The following is a 16,078-nucleotide window of genomic DNA, read 5'->3' on the forward strand; positions in this document are numbered from 1 at the left end:
TTGACTCTTCTTAAAGGTAACCTAGATGGAATTCTTCGAACTTTTGATCTGTTCACTGCTTACAACCCTGGATACTTTGTGGTGGACGTCGTGGCTTCTGATCTGGCTGGCCACAATGACACTACAGTTGTGGGAATTTATATCCTGAGAGACGACCAACGGGTGAAGATCATAATCAATGAGATCCCCGATAAAGTAAGGCAGTTTGAGGAGGAATTCATCAGCCTGTTGTCCAACATAACAGGGGCCATTGTCAATACAGATGATGTGCAGGTATGTTTCGCGTTAATGGAACATGCAAATTTTCTAATAATTTCTGCTCTTGATCCTTGAGCTAAAGGAAAACAAAACCTTTGCCAATTGTCTGGGGTTTTTTTCCCCCCCATCCTGTAGTTCCATGTTGACAAAAAAGGCCGTGTAAATTTTGCCCAGACGGAATTGCTGATCCATGTGGTAAATCGGGAGACCAATAGAATACTTGACGTAGAACGGTAAGCATTCTACCTTGATATACATTGATAAGCAGATCCCAAATTAGTTGAACTTGTGCCAACATGGGCAGTCTCTTCCAGTGGTGAAATCCAATTTTTTTTATTACCGGTTCTGTGGGCATGGCTTGGTGGGCGTGGCAGGGGAAGGATACTGCAAAATCTCCATTCCCATCCCACTCCAGGGGAAGGATACTGCAAAATCTCCATTCCCACTCCACTTCAGGGAAAGATACTGCAAAATCCTTATTCCCACCTCACTCCTGGGGGAAGGATACTGCAAAATCTCCATTCCCACCCCACTCTGGGGGCCAGCCAGAGGTGGTATTTGCTGGTTCTCCGAACTACTCAAAATTTGCACTACCGGTTCCCCGAACTGCTCAAAATTTCCGCTACTGGTTCTCCAGAACCTGCTGGATTTCACCCCTGGTTTCTTCTGATTGTAAGAAACATTTAATCAAATCACTTTTCAGATTAGACGGCTATTTTCCAAATTGTCTATTATGGTTGTTATTACTATGCACAAATTTAGCTGACTCTAAATTCAGTGCTGATTATAGATGGCAAATCAAATCAAATAACACAATAATTATTCACTCTATTTTTCTCTTTTAGTACTTTATAAAATGCTTTTGAAGCCTATTGTCTTGAACCTTATGGAACAGGTATGGGCAACTATGGCCTCTTTATGACCTGTGAACTTCAAATCCCAGAATTCCTGAGCCAACCATGGAATTCTGGGAATTGAAGTCCACAGGTCGTAAAGGAGCCATAGTTGCCCACTCCTATTGTAAGGTATAACATATAGGGTATGTAGAGTATACAGGGAGGAGATGGTTAATCGTTTGTGTAATGAACTCTTTATTTTATTAGCCTTAATTAATGGTATAAATTAACAAATGTTTAACCATCTTTTCAGAGTCATACAGATGATTGATGAGAATAAAGAACAGCTAAAAAATCTCTTCCGAAATTACAATGTTTTAGATGTTCAACCAGCCATCACAACTCGAGCTTCAGAGGACTTGTCAACACTACAGGTAAGTTAGAAGCTACCTTCTTTTATATCTTAAGCATAATTTACTTCCAGGTGTTCCAGATACTTTTTTACTATATTGTACGCCCATTATAGTTGAGAAACTTCCATTCTTCCTTTAACGACATGTTCTATACATCATAATGAACTTTTTTATTCTTCGTTTTCTACTCTCACATAAAAAACTGTTTATCACAACTAGCGTTAGACTTTACCTAGCAGCAATTAAAACCGGGGGGGGAGGATAATTAAAGGTTTCAAACGTGGTAAACTCACCGATTCCTCTATTTTAGCTTTCCCTTTGGTTCGTAATTTCCTTGGTACTAAACTACCTGTGCCCTGTTGGGTCATCATTTCAGAGATATTTCCTGACCTAAGCAGAGAAACAGAATGATCATGGGTGGGGGGGAAACAATAGGAGCAGGAGCAACTTCTGATTTCCTGCTGGCTTTCCCAATGAGTTTCCTTATAGGAAGCTGGAAGAGATCATTGGAAATCTTCCTCCCACTCTTCCTTCCTTTCTTCCCTTCCTCCCTCTCTTTCTTCCCTCTCTCCCTCCTCCTTCCTTCCCTGTATCCTTCTCTATCATTCTGTCATTCCCTTTCTCCCTCCCTTCCCTTCCCTTTTCAGCAAGCAGGTAAGTAGCTGCTGTTGGGTGGTGGAGGAAGCCAGCAGTTGTTTGGGGAATTGTCTTAGAAAGTTAAAAGTGAAAGTCCCATAACTCCAGCAGCAACCCAGTCGCCACTAGTAGCACTGGAGCAGCCACAATCTCTCCCAATTTCATTCTCTTAGAAGTCATGAATCCCGGATTTTGGAAAGATTGTATAAGTTAGCCCATTTGAGGTATCTTGGTTATTGTCCTATGATGCACCCTTTCATCCCGGTAAAGATTATGACAATGGTAGTTGTAGTAACATAAAGATAAACATGTTGGTCAATTACTATAATGAACACGAACTGTATCCTCCAGCAAAATTTCAGAAACAATATTGAGATAATTACGTTACTGTATTACTAGTGTCCTATAAATCACATATCTTTGGTGTGAAGAAGCTACAAAATATACAGCTTCAAGTGCTAATGAAAGCTAATAAAAGCTATAGATAGATAGATAGATAGATAGATAGATAGATAGACAGACAGACAGACAGACAGACAGACAGACAGACAGACAGATATGGTATCATCTTTATACATGAAACATTTGTATCTCCAGGTCAGGGGTGAAATCCAGCAGGTTCTGACAGGTTCTGGAGAACCGGTAGCAGAAATTTTGAGCAGTTCAGAGAACTGGTAGCGGAAATTTTGAGTGGTTCGGAAAACCGGCAAATACCACCTCTGGCTAGCCGGAGAGTGGGGTGGGAATGGAGATTTTGAATATCCTTCCCCTGCCATGCCCACCAACCCACGCCATGCCCACAGAACCGGTAATAAAAAAAAACTGGATTTCACCACTGCTCCAGGTCTAACCTCATTTGTATTCCAGTAGATGATGTCAAAGGGAGAAGACGGTTAGATGAAACAATTCACATAGATTAATGGAATCTGGCACCAAATGATTAATTGGCCATACATTATGTTTCTCTTTCCCTCAGTGCCTTGAACATGAGCACATCTTGGAAGTATGATACCCTCCAGTCAGGGCCATAAGGCAGGTGAAGTTTGATGGCCAAGAATTTTTCTAGAAATTCCACTCCCCGCTACAATGGTTTGCTTTGTTTTTTTGTTTTTTGTTTTTTTTTCCTGTTTCTTGTCATTTTTTAGATGGCAATAATCATTCTGGCTATTCTCCTCTTCCTGGCAGCCATGTTGTTTATCCTCATGAATTGGTACTACAGAACTGCGTGAGTAGCCATCTGTCCCTGGATGGCAGAATATTTCAAATACCGTAGTCAAATGACACAATAAAAATAATAGTAGTAATGATAACAGAAGAGCAAACTAAGCGTTCTCAAAATAAAGCCAGGGCTGTCTGTAGGGTATTGTAAGAAAATCAATATGTCAGCCACATTTCACATAACTTATAGGAAGAACTACAATTATTGCATTGTGGCCACGTTTTTAATCGTGCTTTCAGGATATTCTTGAGTAAAGCTACTTAGAGTTGCTTGTTTTAGTGCTCTAATCTTGAAATAGTAGTTTTTAGTATTCTACCCACAAATACTATCCCAGTCTTTTACCAAATAAAAGACTGAATAAGATTGAAGCCTACAAAAGTTGATAGTTGTTCTCTGAAACAAGGTTGTTACCGTAGCTGGATAAAGTTTGTGTAGCTAGAGAAAATCTGAAGACACTGTGCTGATCTACCCAGGATTTTAAAATGATGGCTTTTTGAGGAGCTGAGTTGCTAGACTAGAAACTGGGACACCATGAATTCTTGTCCTCTCTTAGGCACAGAAACCTTTTGGGTGACTTTGGGCCAGTTGCTGTCTCTCAACCCAACCTACTTCAGAGAACTGCTGTTGTGGGGAAAATAGGGGGAAGAAACATGATGTACACCGCTATGAGTGGTGTATAATAAGATACGCATCTACTCAATAAACAAATAAGTAAATAAGGACAGTCTTAGCTAAAAATCTGTCAGTAGCAAAGGTTTTGTCCTTTTCTATTTGGAAAGAGAAGGATGTGGTGGCTCAGTGGCTAAGACGTTGAGCTGGTCAATAGAAAGGTCAGCAATTCAGTGGTTCGAATCCTTAGTGCCGTGTAACGGGGTGAGCTCCCGTTACTTGTCCCAGCTTCTGCCAACCTAGCAGTTTGAAAGTACATAAAAATGCAAGTAGAAAAATGGGGACCACATTTGGTGGGAAGGTAACAGCGTTCCGTGAGCCTTTGTCGTTTAGTCATGCCGGCCACATGACCATGGAGATGCACTGGCTCTTCGGCTTTGAAACGGAGATGAGCACTGCCTCCTAGAGTCGGGAATGACTAGCACATATGTCAGGGTGTATAAATCCCGTTCCCCCCCTGGGGGGGGTAATTGCACTTAATTAGAGACGGACCGTGGCTTTCCTTTGCAGCATACTTTAAGAGAAAATAAGCCGGGATATATTCTAAGAAACACATTTTATTATAAAGAAATAGAAAAACAATCTTACTAGCTATTAATTACATCTTGGCAAACTTCCCTGCCTTGTCAGCAGAAGTTCTGGCAGACGAACAAAAGAAAAAAAAAAGGTGAAAAGAATGTGGACATGCGCAGTGGTTCAGAGATAAGACTCAGATCAGTCTACCGTAAGTCTCAGAATGGAAGCCCAGCTGACAAATACAAGAACGCAGTGACAACATATGTGCGAGGGGAATCTTTACTTTCATTTGGGAAGAGAGCAGTGGGTGAGGAGCCTGATCAAATTCATGTAAAGCTTAGGAAGAAATATCATGATATTTATATTCTTGCCCATGCCTGTTGATTACTACTTTTAAAATTTTTTGCAGACACAAAAGAAAATTGAAAGCAATTGTGGCGGGTTCTGCAGGTAAACAATATTGAAAATTTGTATTTTTCACCATGGGAAAAAATGCTAATTGGTGGATGTCATAATTCATAATGTCAACTTATAAAAGGCTTCCACACTGTGTATCTCTTTGGTTTTATTAAGCATTGTTTTTCCAACATTAATTAGAAGGTAAATTAATTAAAGATTGCCCACAGCAATGTATAACGTGCTGAAATATCCAGTAATACTTATCCTTCAAAAGGCTAACACAGAATTAGTTTCTATTCTACTCTATTCATCAGAAATCCACTATAAATATTCAATAACTTTGTATTTGTAATTTCTAACCCTATTCTTCTGTCCAGGTGCCTTGCATAGCCATTTAATAAATTCTTCTTTGTTGATGTTATTTTCATGTTTATTGGATAGACAATAGAGAAAACACAAGAATGCAACAATTGGCACTAAGATCATCTAGGTGGAGAAAAGTTGCACATTTCAGATTAAACTGTTAGTGTGGAAGTAACGTTGATCTGTAAAATTTTCTTTGACATTCAAAGATCTGGCAGGGAAAAGATTCACTGCTAAATTTTCAATGATATGAGTCTACTTTTAAAATCGTACTCCAGAAAGGCCATATTAAAAGAATATCAAGAGATAAAACTCTAAACTTAATTGACATAAATTATGCTTGGTAAATTCAACACATTCTGTTTTGCAGGTAACCGAGATTTCATGGACATCATGGATATGCCAAACACAAATAAATATTCCTTTGATGGGTAAGTTCAGATTTCAGAAACAAGAGGTCCAGGTCAGGGGTGAAATCCAGCAGGTTCTAACAGGTTCTGGAGAACTGGTAGCGGAAATTTTGAGTAGTTCGGAGAACCGGCAAATACAACCTCTGGCTGGCCCCAGAGTGGGGAGGGAATGGGGATTTTGCAGTATCCTTCCCCTGCCACACCCACCAGGCCACGCCCACAGAACCGATAGGGGAAAAATTTGGATTTCACCCCTGGTCCAGGTTAGCTCTAATTTTAGACATATTACATAGAAATAAGTTCAACTAAAATCTTATCAGATTACTTTTTCATGTCTGGACAAGATTTAAAGATGTCACACAGGACTATTTTATGTATGATACGATTGGAGATTCAGGTGCCCATCAGATCATCGCTGTCGTGGAGTGGAATCCATTCCCAGTTAAAGTAATGCTGTTTTCATGAATACTCTGGGAAAGAAAGATCCAGTTAGAAGATATGACTCTTGTTCTCATTAGTACAATCAGCTGCCGGAGTCACCATCTCCTGCATCCCCATTAAATTTAGGGGTCCATTAATTATGTAGCTTGCCCTGTTTGAGAAGGGATTTGGCAAATAATAATTTTGAGTTTGTTGAGAAAACTTTACCTTTGCCTTTGATGAGTGGTGGGTTGCTCCCGGTTCGGCCGAGCCGATAGCAGTGACACTATTACATCACCAAACCGGTTCTCTTTCTTCAGGAGCTGGGCCCTCCTGCCCGCCCCCGCGTTATTCCGACCTTATATTTCTTCTTTTTTCGCCCAGCTGAGAGATGCAGTAGAGCGGATTGCTGCACCTCAGCTGGGCAGATTCGCAATGCGCTTGCGCAAAGCGCAAGTTTGGCACGCATGCGAGCGAAGCAAGCATTCGCGTGGCAATCGCGCACAAAGCACGCGACTGAAGAGGCAATCGCGCACGAAGCACACGCACAAAGAGAACCAGTAGTAAAGTCGGTTAAAACCCACCCCTGCCTTTGACCTAAATTCTAGACGACTAAGCCACTATTTTTTCAATCTCATCTGTAACATAAGCCTCCATGGCAGGTATTTGGTAACACTAGCCACAGTAAAATTCCACATACATCTTCCAGCCAAAGAAATGAAACATGTCAAGTGACTTGCCATATTTAAGATTGTTCTGAAAAATAACTCTGGCTTGGCTAAGGTTCTGCATGCACATACAACCACACCTCCGTCCCTCTCCCTACTGCCATATATACATTTTCATGTACTTTTAATATTATACTGTGTAACAAAATAACAGAGTTGGAAGGGACCTTGGAGGTCTTCTAGTCCAACCCTCTGCTCAAGCAGGAGACCCTATACCCGTGATGGCGAACCTATGGCATGCGTGCCACAGGTGGCACGCGGAGCCATATCGGTGGGCATGTGAGCTTAGCTCCAGCGCACATGTTTGTGTCGGCCAGCTGATATCCGGGCCTTCTGGGCCTACCAGAAGTCAGGAAACACGCTGTTGAGGGCCTCTGGAGGGCCTGTGGGGGCATGGGGAAGGCCGTTTTCGCCCTCCCCAGGCTCCTAGAAAGGCTCTGGAGCCTGGGGAGAGTGAAAAATAGGCCTTACAGTTCTACTGGAAGTCGGCAAACCAAAAGCGGGAGGAGCATGGGGGGTCATGTGTGCAAGTGGGACGCAGAGCACATAGAATTATGGGTGAGGGTACATGCACCCGCAACCCCCTGCACTCCCCCCACTTTTGGCACGCGATGGCAAAAAGATTAGCCATCACTGCCCTATACCATTTCAAACAAGCAACTTCCAGTCTCTTCTTAAAAATCTCCAGTGATGAAAGCAGCCACAGTTTCTGAAGACAAGCTTTTCCACTGGTTAATTGTTCTCACCGTTAGGAAATTTCTCCTTAATTCCAGGTTGATTCTCTCCTTGATTACTTTCCATCCATTGTTTCTTGTCTTGCCTTCTGGTGCTTTGGAAAACAGGTTGACTCCCTCTTCTTTGTGACAGCTCCTCACATATTGGAACCAGTGATGGGTTTCACTTACCTTTGCTACTGGTTCGCTTGCATGCCACTTCTGCGCACGTACAAAAGCTTCTGCGCATGCACAGAGCGTATTTGATGATGGGCGGGTGGGTGGAGCCTCCCGTCACTACCGGTTCGCTCGAACCAGGGTGAACCGGTAGCAATCCACCACTGATTGGAACTCTGCTACCATACCACCCCAGTTCTTTTTTTCACTAGACATACCAATTCTCTTTATATATTGTTACATATATCTGTATATTCTCTTTCAAAATCCTGTTTTACTGTTGTGTTCTTTTAAACAGTGTTCAAAGTTGGCTACAGTTTCATTCTAGGCTTCCTCTATCCCTGACAGAGCAAACCCTGTGTGGCTCGACCCGTTCTGCAGAAATCTGGAATTGGCAGCACAGGCTGAACATGAAGATGATCTACCTGAGAACCTGAGTGAAATCACAGACTTATGGAATAGTCCCACCAGGACCCATGTGAGATGATAGCCGCTTAGTATCAGGGTTTAAAAATCCACCAGCCTCATGGCCTAACTCTGTCAGAAGTAGCAATAATAGGGCAAAATTGGACTAATGTGAGCTCAAAAGTAGGATGGCGTTGTGGTCTGCCAGCAGCCAGCGGAGCTGGTGGCAGACTTGGACAGTGAGGAGACTGGGGAGGACCATTCGCCAGTCCTAGAGTCTGGGGAAGGCTCTGATGAGGGCTCTGCGTCAGAGGCAGAGAGGGGGCCAGAGCCATCTGACAGTTGTCAGCTGCCTTCAGAGTCGGACATCAGTGGGGCAGAAGAACAGCTGGAGCCTGTTCCCAGTGTGCACATGCATAGAGCTGCCAAGAGAAGGGAACAGCTAAGGTACAAGGGTCAACTCAGGAGTAAAGCCACAGGTGGACAGTAAAAGGCCCCTCCCATAGAGAATAAAGAGGAGCGAAAGGGGAGTGGAGCTTGCAGGAGACAATTAGTTGGCTTAATTGGTTCGTGACTCTCAGAGACTCCTTGCCAAGTTTTGAAGATATCGGCCTGGCATCTCTCCAAGCCAGATAAGGTCTGTGACTGTAAATTCACCCTTGAAAGACTTTGCTGGATATGAATGAGAGGAATTCACAGTAACTTAATAAAAAGGGGTTTTTGTCGGGACAAGGAGTCTGCTGCGTGGTTTGGGGAAGCCTAGGTCAGAACAGATGGTAGCTTTACATCTGCTTCAAATTGATAAGGTTGGAAATAATAAAGTTGACTGTGAGGTAATATCTTGCTGTATTTGCTGGGGAAGCCAGCACCTCCTTTATTTTTATGTAATTTTATTCAACCTGGTGCAGGTATGCTTAATAATTAAGTTTGACTAAGAAAGTTGGCCACTAGAAAGCAAAAGTGATTTACGTGGAAAAGTTTCTAACAGTTATGGAAATGAATAGAATTTCTGAGAAAAATCCATTATGTTCTTTCCTTCAGGCCTGTTGAGGCCACAGCAGTTCTTCTAAGTTTCTTCTTTTTAGGGAACCTTTGGACGAGGTCCTTCAGCTTCCAAGCCAGAAGAAGATCGCTATCTGAGGGCAGCTATTCAGGAGTACGATAACATTGCAAAGCTAGGCCAGATCATGAGAGAAGGGCCTATCAAGGTGGGTATCTATGCCATCAATGTCCTTGTCATCGTAATCTGCAGCTTTCCAGCTAATATCATCTGTCGCCATATAGGTTGCAAGAGATTTTTGCTTAAAAGGTCACAGGAAAAGAATTATTTTTTTAAAATAAATTGACTCTTTGACACTATTTGACATACATGTAGTATAGAACTTTTGAGTGTCCATCCAGAATCCTATTTAATGCAGGCATTTACCTCATGCGATTGCAAAGCATTTCTTCTAAATCTGAGGTGATCTTCAGATAATTGTTTCCACTATTTAAAAAAAAAAAAAATGAGGGAAAATATCCATTGGGCTTTAGAGGAAACTTCTCATGAGGATTCCCTAGGCCAGTGTTGGCGAACCGTTTTGGCACCAAGAGCCAAAATGGAAGCACACGCATATGTGTGTATGTGCACATGTGCCAGAAACTGAAAGAGCAGCCGCCTGGTGCACATGGGCACCAAAGATGATCTTCCAGTTTCCAGTGCATGCATGCACATCAGCCACCTGGTCTTTCGGTTTCTGGCACGCATGTGCGTGTGAAGACCAACTGGCCAGAGCGCATGCACATGACAGAAACCGGAAGAGCAGCTGCCCAGTGCACATGCGCACGCCGGAAAGATGACCTTCCAGTTTCCAGCGCACGCATGCGTGCTGGCCACCTGGTCTTCCAGTTTCTGGTATGCATGCATGCGCAAAGACCAGCAGGCCAGTGTGCATGCGTGTGACGGAAACCATCATGCGCATGCTGGGAAGATGATCTTCCGGTTTCTGGCACTCATGTGCATGCAAAGACCAACTGGCCGGTGCACCGGAACCTGGAAGAGCAACGGGCAACGGCTCGCATGCCCAGAGAGATGGCTTTGTGCGCCACTTCCAGCACATGTGCCATAGGTTCCCCATCACGGCCCAAGGCCGAATAATTTCAGGTTCAGTCCAAAAGAGCCCAGTATAATGTCTCCCATTGCCGATTCCTTCCCTCCCTCCAGGCGTCTCTTTTAAAGGTAGTCTTGGACGATTACATGCGGCTGAAAAGACTGCTTGCTGAGCGGATGGTACATAAAGCCACCACCAGCCACGGGGACCAGTCCTCAGTCTCTGAGGTAGCGTCTGTGTGTGCATGGGGTTCAAGAAAATGTTTGCCGTGCCCACTGGGCTGGAGTGTCTTATCTTTCAGAGCTGAATCCTTCTGTACCTTTTATATGATGCCTTGCAGCTAGTTTTCTCTGGACTTCTAAGTTTCCAAGAGCAAAGGTTTGCCAAATATTAACTTTCATTATTTTTACTCTATTGAGTAGAACAGGAGTTCTCAACACTCTTCATTTGAACAGGTGAAATGTTATTTTCCTTGGGGGGTTTTTCCCCTTGTTTTGCTGCTATTGGTTACCACGCTATCCAGAGTTTCTTGTCTGCCATGCTAAAATGCCAGAAATTAAGAAGAAACCAAATTAGACAAAAACAAATTCCTTTTAGATCTCAGTTGAGTGAATATGTAGCCTGTCTTTCCCAGAGATTTATGCAACCTGCTGCTGATGTTCATGTATTTTAAATCTCATTAGCCAACCATCCTAGTCAGTGACAAAGGATTGGGGGAACTGCAGCCCAAAATAGATAGGATAGTTATTTGGAAGGATGCCAAAATACAAAGCTGGGATCTTGATAAAGGATAGAGACTACGTCTCCTTTGGATAGAGTCGAAATAGAATTGCCAGCCAATGTGATAATGTGATGGCTAATACGGCAAACATCTGTGGTGCTTCATTCTTTGGGAAATTCAATACAAAACTTACATTGCTGTGTCCTATACTGCTCCTCGATATTTCATAAACCAACCTCAGAAAATCTCAATCCCAATTTCTCTGAGTTGGCAGTACAACCAAGAGAGTCATTTCCTTGCTTCTTGTCCATCTATGAACAGAAGGTATATCATACTGGCTCGATTCTTTTTTTTTTATTTATTTATTTATTTACAACAAAATATTTATTCACACACAGATCGCGACGGGAGCTTTACAGAATATATTAACTTCAGTCAAGATATACAAATAAAAAATAAAAAAAATCTACACTAACCTTATCCTTTTTTTATTCTATTATTCAACCAAGTATACCATTGGTCCCAGCATTGAAAATATACGGAGTCCTTTTGATCTCTCAAAATTTTTGTTAACCTGTCAGCTTCCGCATATTCGATAATTTTCCCCAGAATCAGGTCTTCAGCTGGTAGGTCTTTCCCCTTCCAATGTTGAGCAAAACATATTCTTGGCTCGATTCTGATCACCTGGTCTACTAGCGTCAACTTTTTTCTTCTTTTTTGTGATTGTTCCCATGTTTTCCTTTGCTTTCCCATGGGTATCCTTACCCTCCACCCCTTCCCTTCTTATCTTCTTTGACATTTGTGCAACCCTTTTTGCCCTCCCGTTTATGGTGCCAGCATAACTCCAGAGCTATCAAAGCATCAAGGAACAGATTGCTCTTTTATTCCGGTATCACTGTAGGTCCATGAAAAGTGCAGCAAGGGAGAACTGATAGTTAAACTTCATAGAAGCACATTAGCAATGTCCCTACAGTGCTTTTATAAAAAGGGAAGGGAAGCCTATGCGCAGAAGGTAAACACAAGGGGAGAATGCTTCATGCAGTTTGGAAAGACACCAAAAGGTTGTCTACCAGGGCTGAGTTTGTAGGGTTACGGATGGTTCATTGACTTAATGAGTTGGAACATCCTCCATTATTTTTTTTTTTAAAGAACATTTTAAATTCTGCCCAGAGTCATTGACTGAGATGGATAGCCGCAGAAATTGAACAAATAAAATAAGCAAAGAATAGCAAAGAACATAGCAACCCAACCAAGGGCCGCAACCAGCCAAAGGGAGGGCCATGCTAGACACTGCTGGATCACCTCCTAAGAGAGAACAAAGTTCTGAAGACCATCTACATTAAAGGGCCTAAGATGGCTGTGGTTGGAAAATCGTTTTGAATCTAATTTGATATTGGTAAGGATTGTATTTGCAGGCTGAGAGTGTGAAGAGGATATACCATATTTTTCAGACTATAAGATGCACTTTTTTGTCTCCCAAAAGGGGGTGAAAATGTCTGTGTGTCTTATAGACCAAAAATTGCCAAAGCTCCATCCACCCACCGGGGTTTTTTTGCCTGTATGCCCCATTTTCGGGCCTTTTTTCGGCCTTTTTCGGCCCGTTTTCAAGGCGCTTTTTTTGGCCAATTTTTTTGGGGGAAAAAACGGCCTGAAAAAAGCCAAAAAACCAGCCAAAAAAGCCCCCAAAATGGCCCAAAAAAAGCCTCAAAAATGGGCCAAAAAGCCTTGAAAATGGGCCCCAAAAAAGCCTCAACAACAGGCCAAAAAAGCCTCAAAAAGGGGCTGAAAGAAAGCCTTGAAAACAGGCCAAAAAAGCCCCCAAAATAAGCCAAAAAAAGCCTTGAAAATGGGCAGAAAAAAGGCTGGAAAAGGCCCGAAAATGGAGCCTGCAGAGGCCAAAAACTTTTTTTTGTTGATTTCCTTTTCTAAAATTAGGTGCGTCTTATAGTCCAAAAAATACAGTAGTATCGAGTTCTCTGAACTGTACTGGTGATGGGCCAAGCAGAAAGTGTCCCTAGTCTGGTTTGTTTATGATGTTCAGGCCTAGCATCAGATAGAGAGGTGAGGTGCAGGTTCTTTAACACTGTTATAGAATACTTTTATAGAAACAAAGTTCTCTTGCCTATTAAGATTTAAGAAATAAGTGCTCATGAAAAAACAGGGCAAAACATCTTTAATAGATCTCATGGATGCATTTTATTCATGTCAGTTCTAAACTCTTTGCCGGTAAGTTTGTAGTATTAACTGCATATAGTACGTCAGTTTTAAAAAGAAAAGAAGGATCTAATTTTTGTTACCTTGCAAAACAGCTTAAGGAAAGACATTCACATTTGCATGTGCCGAAGTGGGAGGCACACCTTAGGTTCTAGATATAACCAGGATTTTCAGAAATAGTTCCAGGGGTGGTATTCACCAGGTTCTGACCTGTTCTGGAGAACTGGTAGCGGAAATTTTTAGTAGTTTGGAGAACCGGTAAATACCACCTCTGACTGGCCCCACCCCCATCTATTCTCTGCCTCCCGAGTCCCAGCTGATTGGGAGGAAATGGGGTTTTTACAGTATCCTTTCCCTGGAGTGGGATAGGAATAGAGATTTTACTGTACCCTTCCCCTGTCACGCCTACCAAGCCACACCCACATAACTGGTAGTAAAAAAAATTGAATTCCATCACTGATTCCAATTCATGCAGAAATGCAATATTCTTACTATTGAAAACAGTGGACACGTTAGCTTGAGAAAAAGCAAAATACGTGCTATGTTGATTTCTATCCTGGTTCTTTTTTGCCAGCTGATCCAGAATGATCTGGATGAGGAGGAGGAGGAACAAAGGAGTCCCAGTCAAGGAAGTCTCCGCTTTCGGCATCAGCAACCTATTGAGCTCAAGGGACCTGATGGCATCCATGTGGTCCATGGTAGCACAGGCACACTCCTCACCTCAGACCTCAACAGCCTCCCTGAGGATGACCAGAAAATACTAGCTCGCTCCTTAGAGACACTGACTGCTGAAGGTGGGCCCTACTGTGACAGAAACGCTCGTACCGAGTCTGCCAAATCCACCCCTATGCACAAGATGAGAGAAGTGATCATGGAGAGCCCACTGGAAATCACGGAGTTATGACTAGAAGTGGCGTCACTGGTGTAGCCCTCCAAGGGATCCTGGGCCTACACAGACTCCTGCAGCAGGAGTACGGACTAAAGGACAAGAGAAGAGAAGAGGGCAGGGTCACCAATGCCAGGCCATCGCCTGTTCCAGAGTAAATCTGACCAAGATAGACATTATTTTGCTATAGCAGTCCTGAAGAGCCTAGCTCCAGGGATGAAGGCCCTCAGGATCGGACGCTCAAAAGATTTGACTCGCTCTCTTAATTTTGTTTTTCAGATATAAAGTGTTTCAAATAAAAGCTGTGGGAGGCCCTGGGGTATAAACTTAAAGCTAGAATTGCAATAATCATGGTGCCATGTTCCATCGGTAGGGTCAACAAGGCTCTCTAGCAGGTTCTCTCGACTGGACCAGTGTGTTCTCCTGCCACCTGGTAGCAGAGGATGATGGCTACCAACTGAACGCAGCTGAGATGATTCTACGATGTTCCATTTGGTCTCTCACACACAATAGCGGTGTGGTAAACTTCAGGAAAGCTCCATAAATCTGTTCAGCATTAATCCGTGTTGTCATATTTCCCAAAAAAAAAGAAACCTGAAGCCATGTTTTCATTTTGCTGGCTTACAAAAATATTTCAGCAACCAAACAGAGTGACTAATTAAGGTTCTGAATGTGAAGAGTGTTGGTGTGTAATTTTTTTTCTTCTTCTTTTATTTCAAACAATGATGTGTTGAGAGTTTTTGGAATGGTCTGTTAAAGGAACCAGAAATACATTACACATGAATTTGGTTATTCTGTGTGTACTTTTTTCCATTCCCAAATGTCACGTTAACCCATTTTGCCATAGGTTTCGTAATTACTTGAGACTGAATGCACACACTCCAGCAGAAAAAAATTAGAATGATAATTGCATTCATCAATAAAGTAACATATTCTTAAGACTACCAAGGAAGGGTATTAAGAGTGTCCCTTATGGATTATGCAGCAGTATACAGTATATATATATAAAACAAACTAACATTATTCTGATGTGAATAAATTAAATCTAAGGAAACCTATTTAACCTGATATTTATATGAATCCATTTAGCAGAAGTTAAGATGGAAGAAAAACACGCCTAAAAGCAAAGTTTGAAGAGAAGCATGGCAAGGTGGATGATGATCTATCCTAATGCATAGAAAAATAGCAGTGGACTGTTCTATTTGCTGGAATTTGTAGGCGGAAAAAAATCATTATTTATCATTCATATATAGGAATTGCATTCATATAACCAGCCTGTTATTAACATTCAGCCGTCTGCAATTATTGCATGTTGGAATCTACCCAGGCTCAGGGTTGACTCAGCCTTCCATCCTTTCTAAGGTAGGTAAATTGAGGACCCAGTTGTGGGGGCAATAAGCTGACTTTGTATAAAATATACAAAAGTATGAAGGCTATTGCTTAATGCATTGTAAGCCACCCTGAGTCTCCGGAGAAGGGCGGCATATAAATCTAATTTAAAAAAATAATTTAAAAAAACATTTAGCTACTATCACCAGCCTTTGCACCATAGCCGTTTACTGAGATTTCAGTTTTACTATGTCTTATTGGCTGAAATGGCTGCTGTTTTGGATTATGATGTGTAATTTTGCAATTTCAACAATTGGTAGAGTACAGGAGGATGGAAATGGTACCTGGTCACAGGAAATTTCTAATTGTCATTAAATAGCAACCTGCAATGGTGAGTTGCTATGCACTTGCTAATCAGGATTTTCAGCCACAGTTGTCAAGCATACCGTAATTTTCGCACCTTTTTCCCCCGTAAAAGGGGATGAAAATTTGGGTACATCTTATACACCAAATGTAGCCCCGCCCACCCACTGGCCCCCACCCTCTGGCCTCTGCCTCCCAGCAGTTTACCTCCTTGCAGCAAGAAGAAACAGCTGGTTTCAGCTTCAGCATAGCCTAATTAGCACAAGTTGATTGGATTGGCCTCCGGACTCTCAGCTGTTTTGCTCTCAGCTGT

General features: G+C 42.3%; 1 protein-coding gene across 1 annotated transcript in view; it reads left to right on the forward strand.

Moving 5' to 3' along the window:
• The window catches only part of CDH23 (cadherin related 23), a 635,835-nt gene extending 621,169 nt beyond the window's left edge, over positions 1-14,666 (forward strand). The window contains exons 60-68 of the mRNA XM_087872188.1: positions 17-273; positions 394-491; positions 1,408-1,528; positions 3,289-3,368; positions 4,957-4,997; positions 5,680-5,740; positions 8,106-8,235; positions 9,248-9,370; positions 13,762-14,666. Of these exons, the coding sequence (XP_087728314.1) occupies positions 17-273; positions 394-491; positions 1,408-1,528; positions 3,289-3,368; positions 4,957-4,997; positions 5,680-5,740; positions 8,106-8,235; positions 9,248-9,370; positions 13,762-14,091 (1,241 nt within the window). The 3' untranslated portion in view covers positions 14,092-14,666. The remainder of the gene's footprint in view (positions 1-16; positions 274-393; positions 492-1,407; positions 1,529-3,288; positions 3,369-4,956; positions 4,998-5,679; positions 5,741-8,105; positions 8,236-9,247; positions 9,371-13,761) is intronic.
• Positions 14,667-16,078: the final 1,412 nt, after the last annotated feature.

The sequence above is a fragment of the Pantherophis guttatus genome, chromosome 6 (assembly GCF_059756535.1).
Source record: "Pantherophis guttatus breed Tessera chromosome 6, ASM5975653v1, whole genome shotgun sequence".
In the NCBI taxonomy this organism is placed as follows: domain Eukaryota; kingdom Metazoa; phylum Chordata; class Lepidosauria; order Squamata; family Colubridae; genus Pantherophis; species Pantherophis guttatus.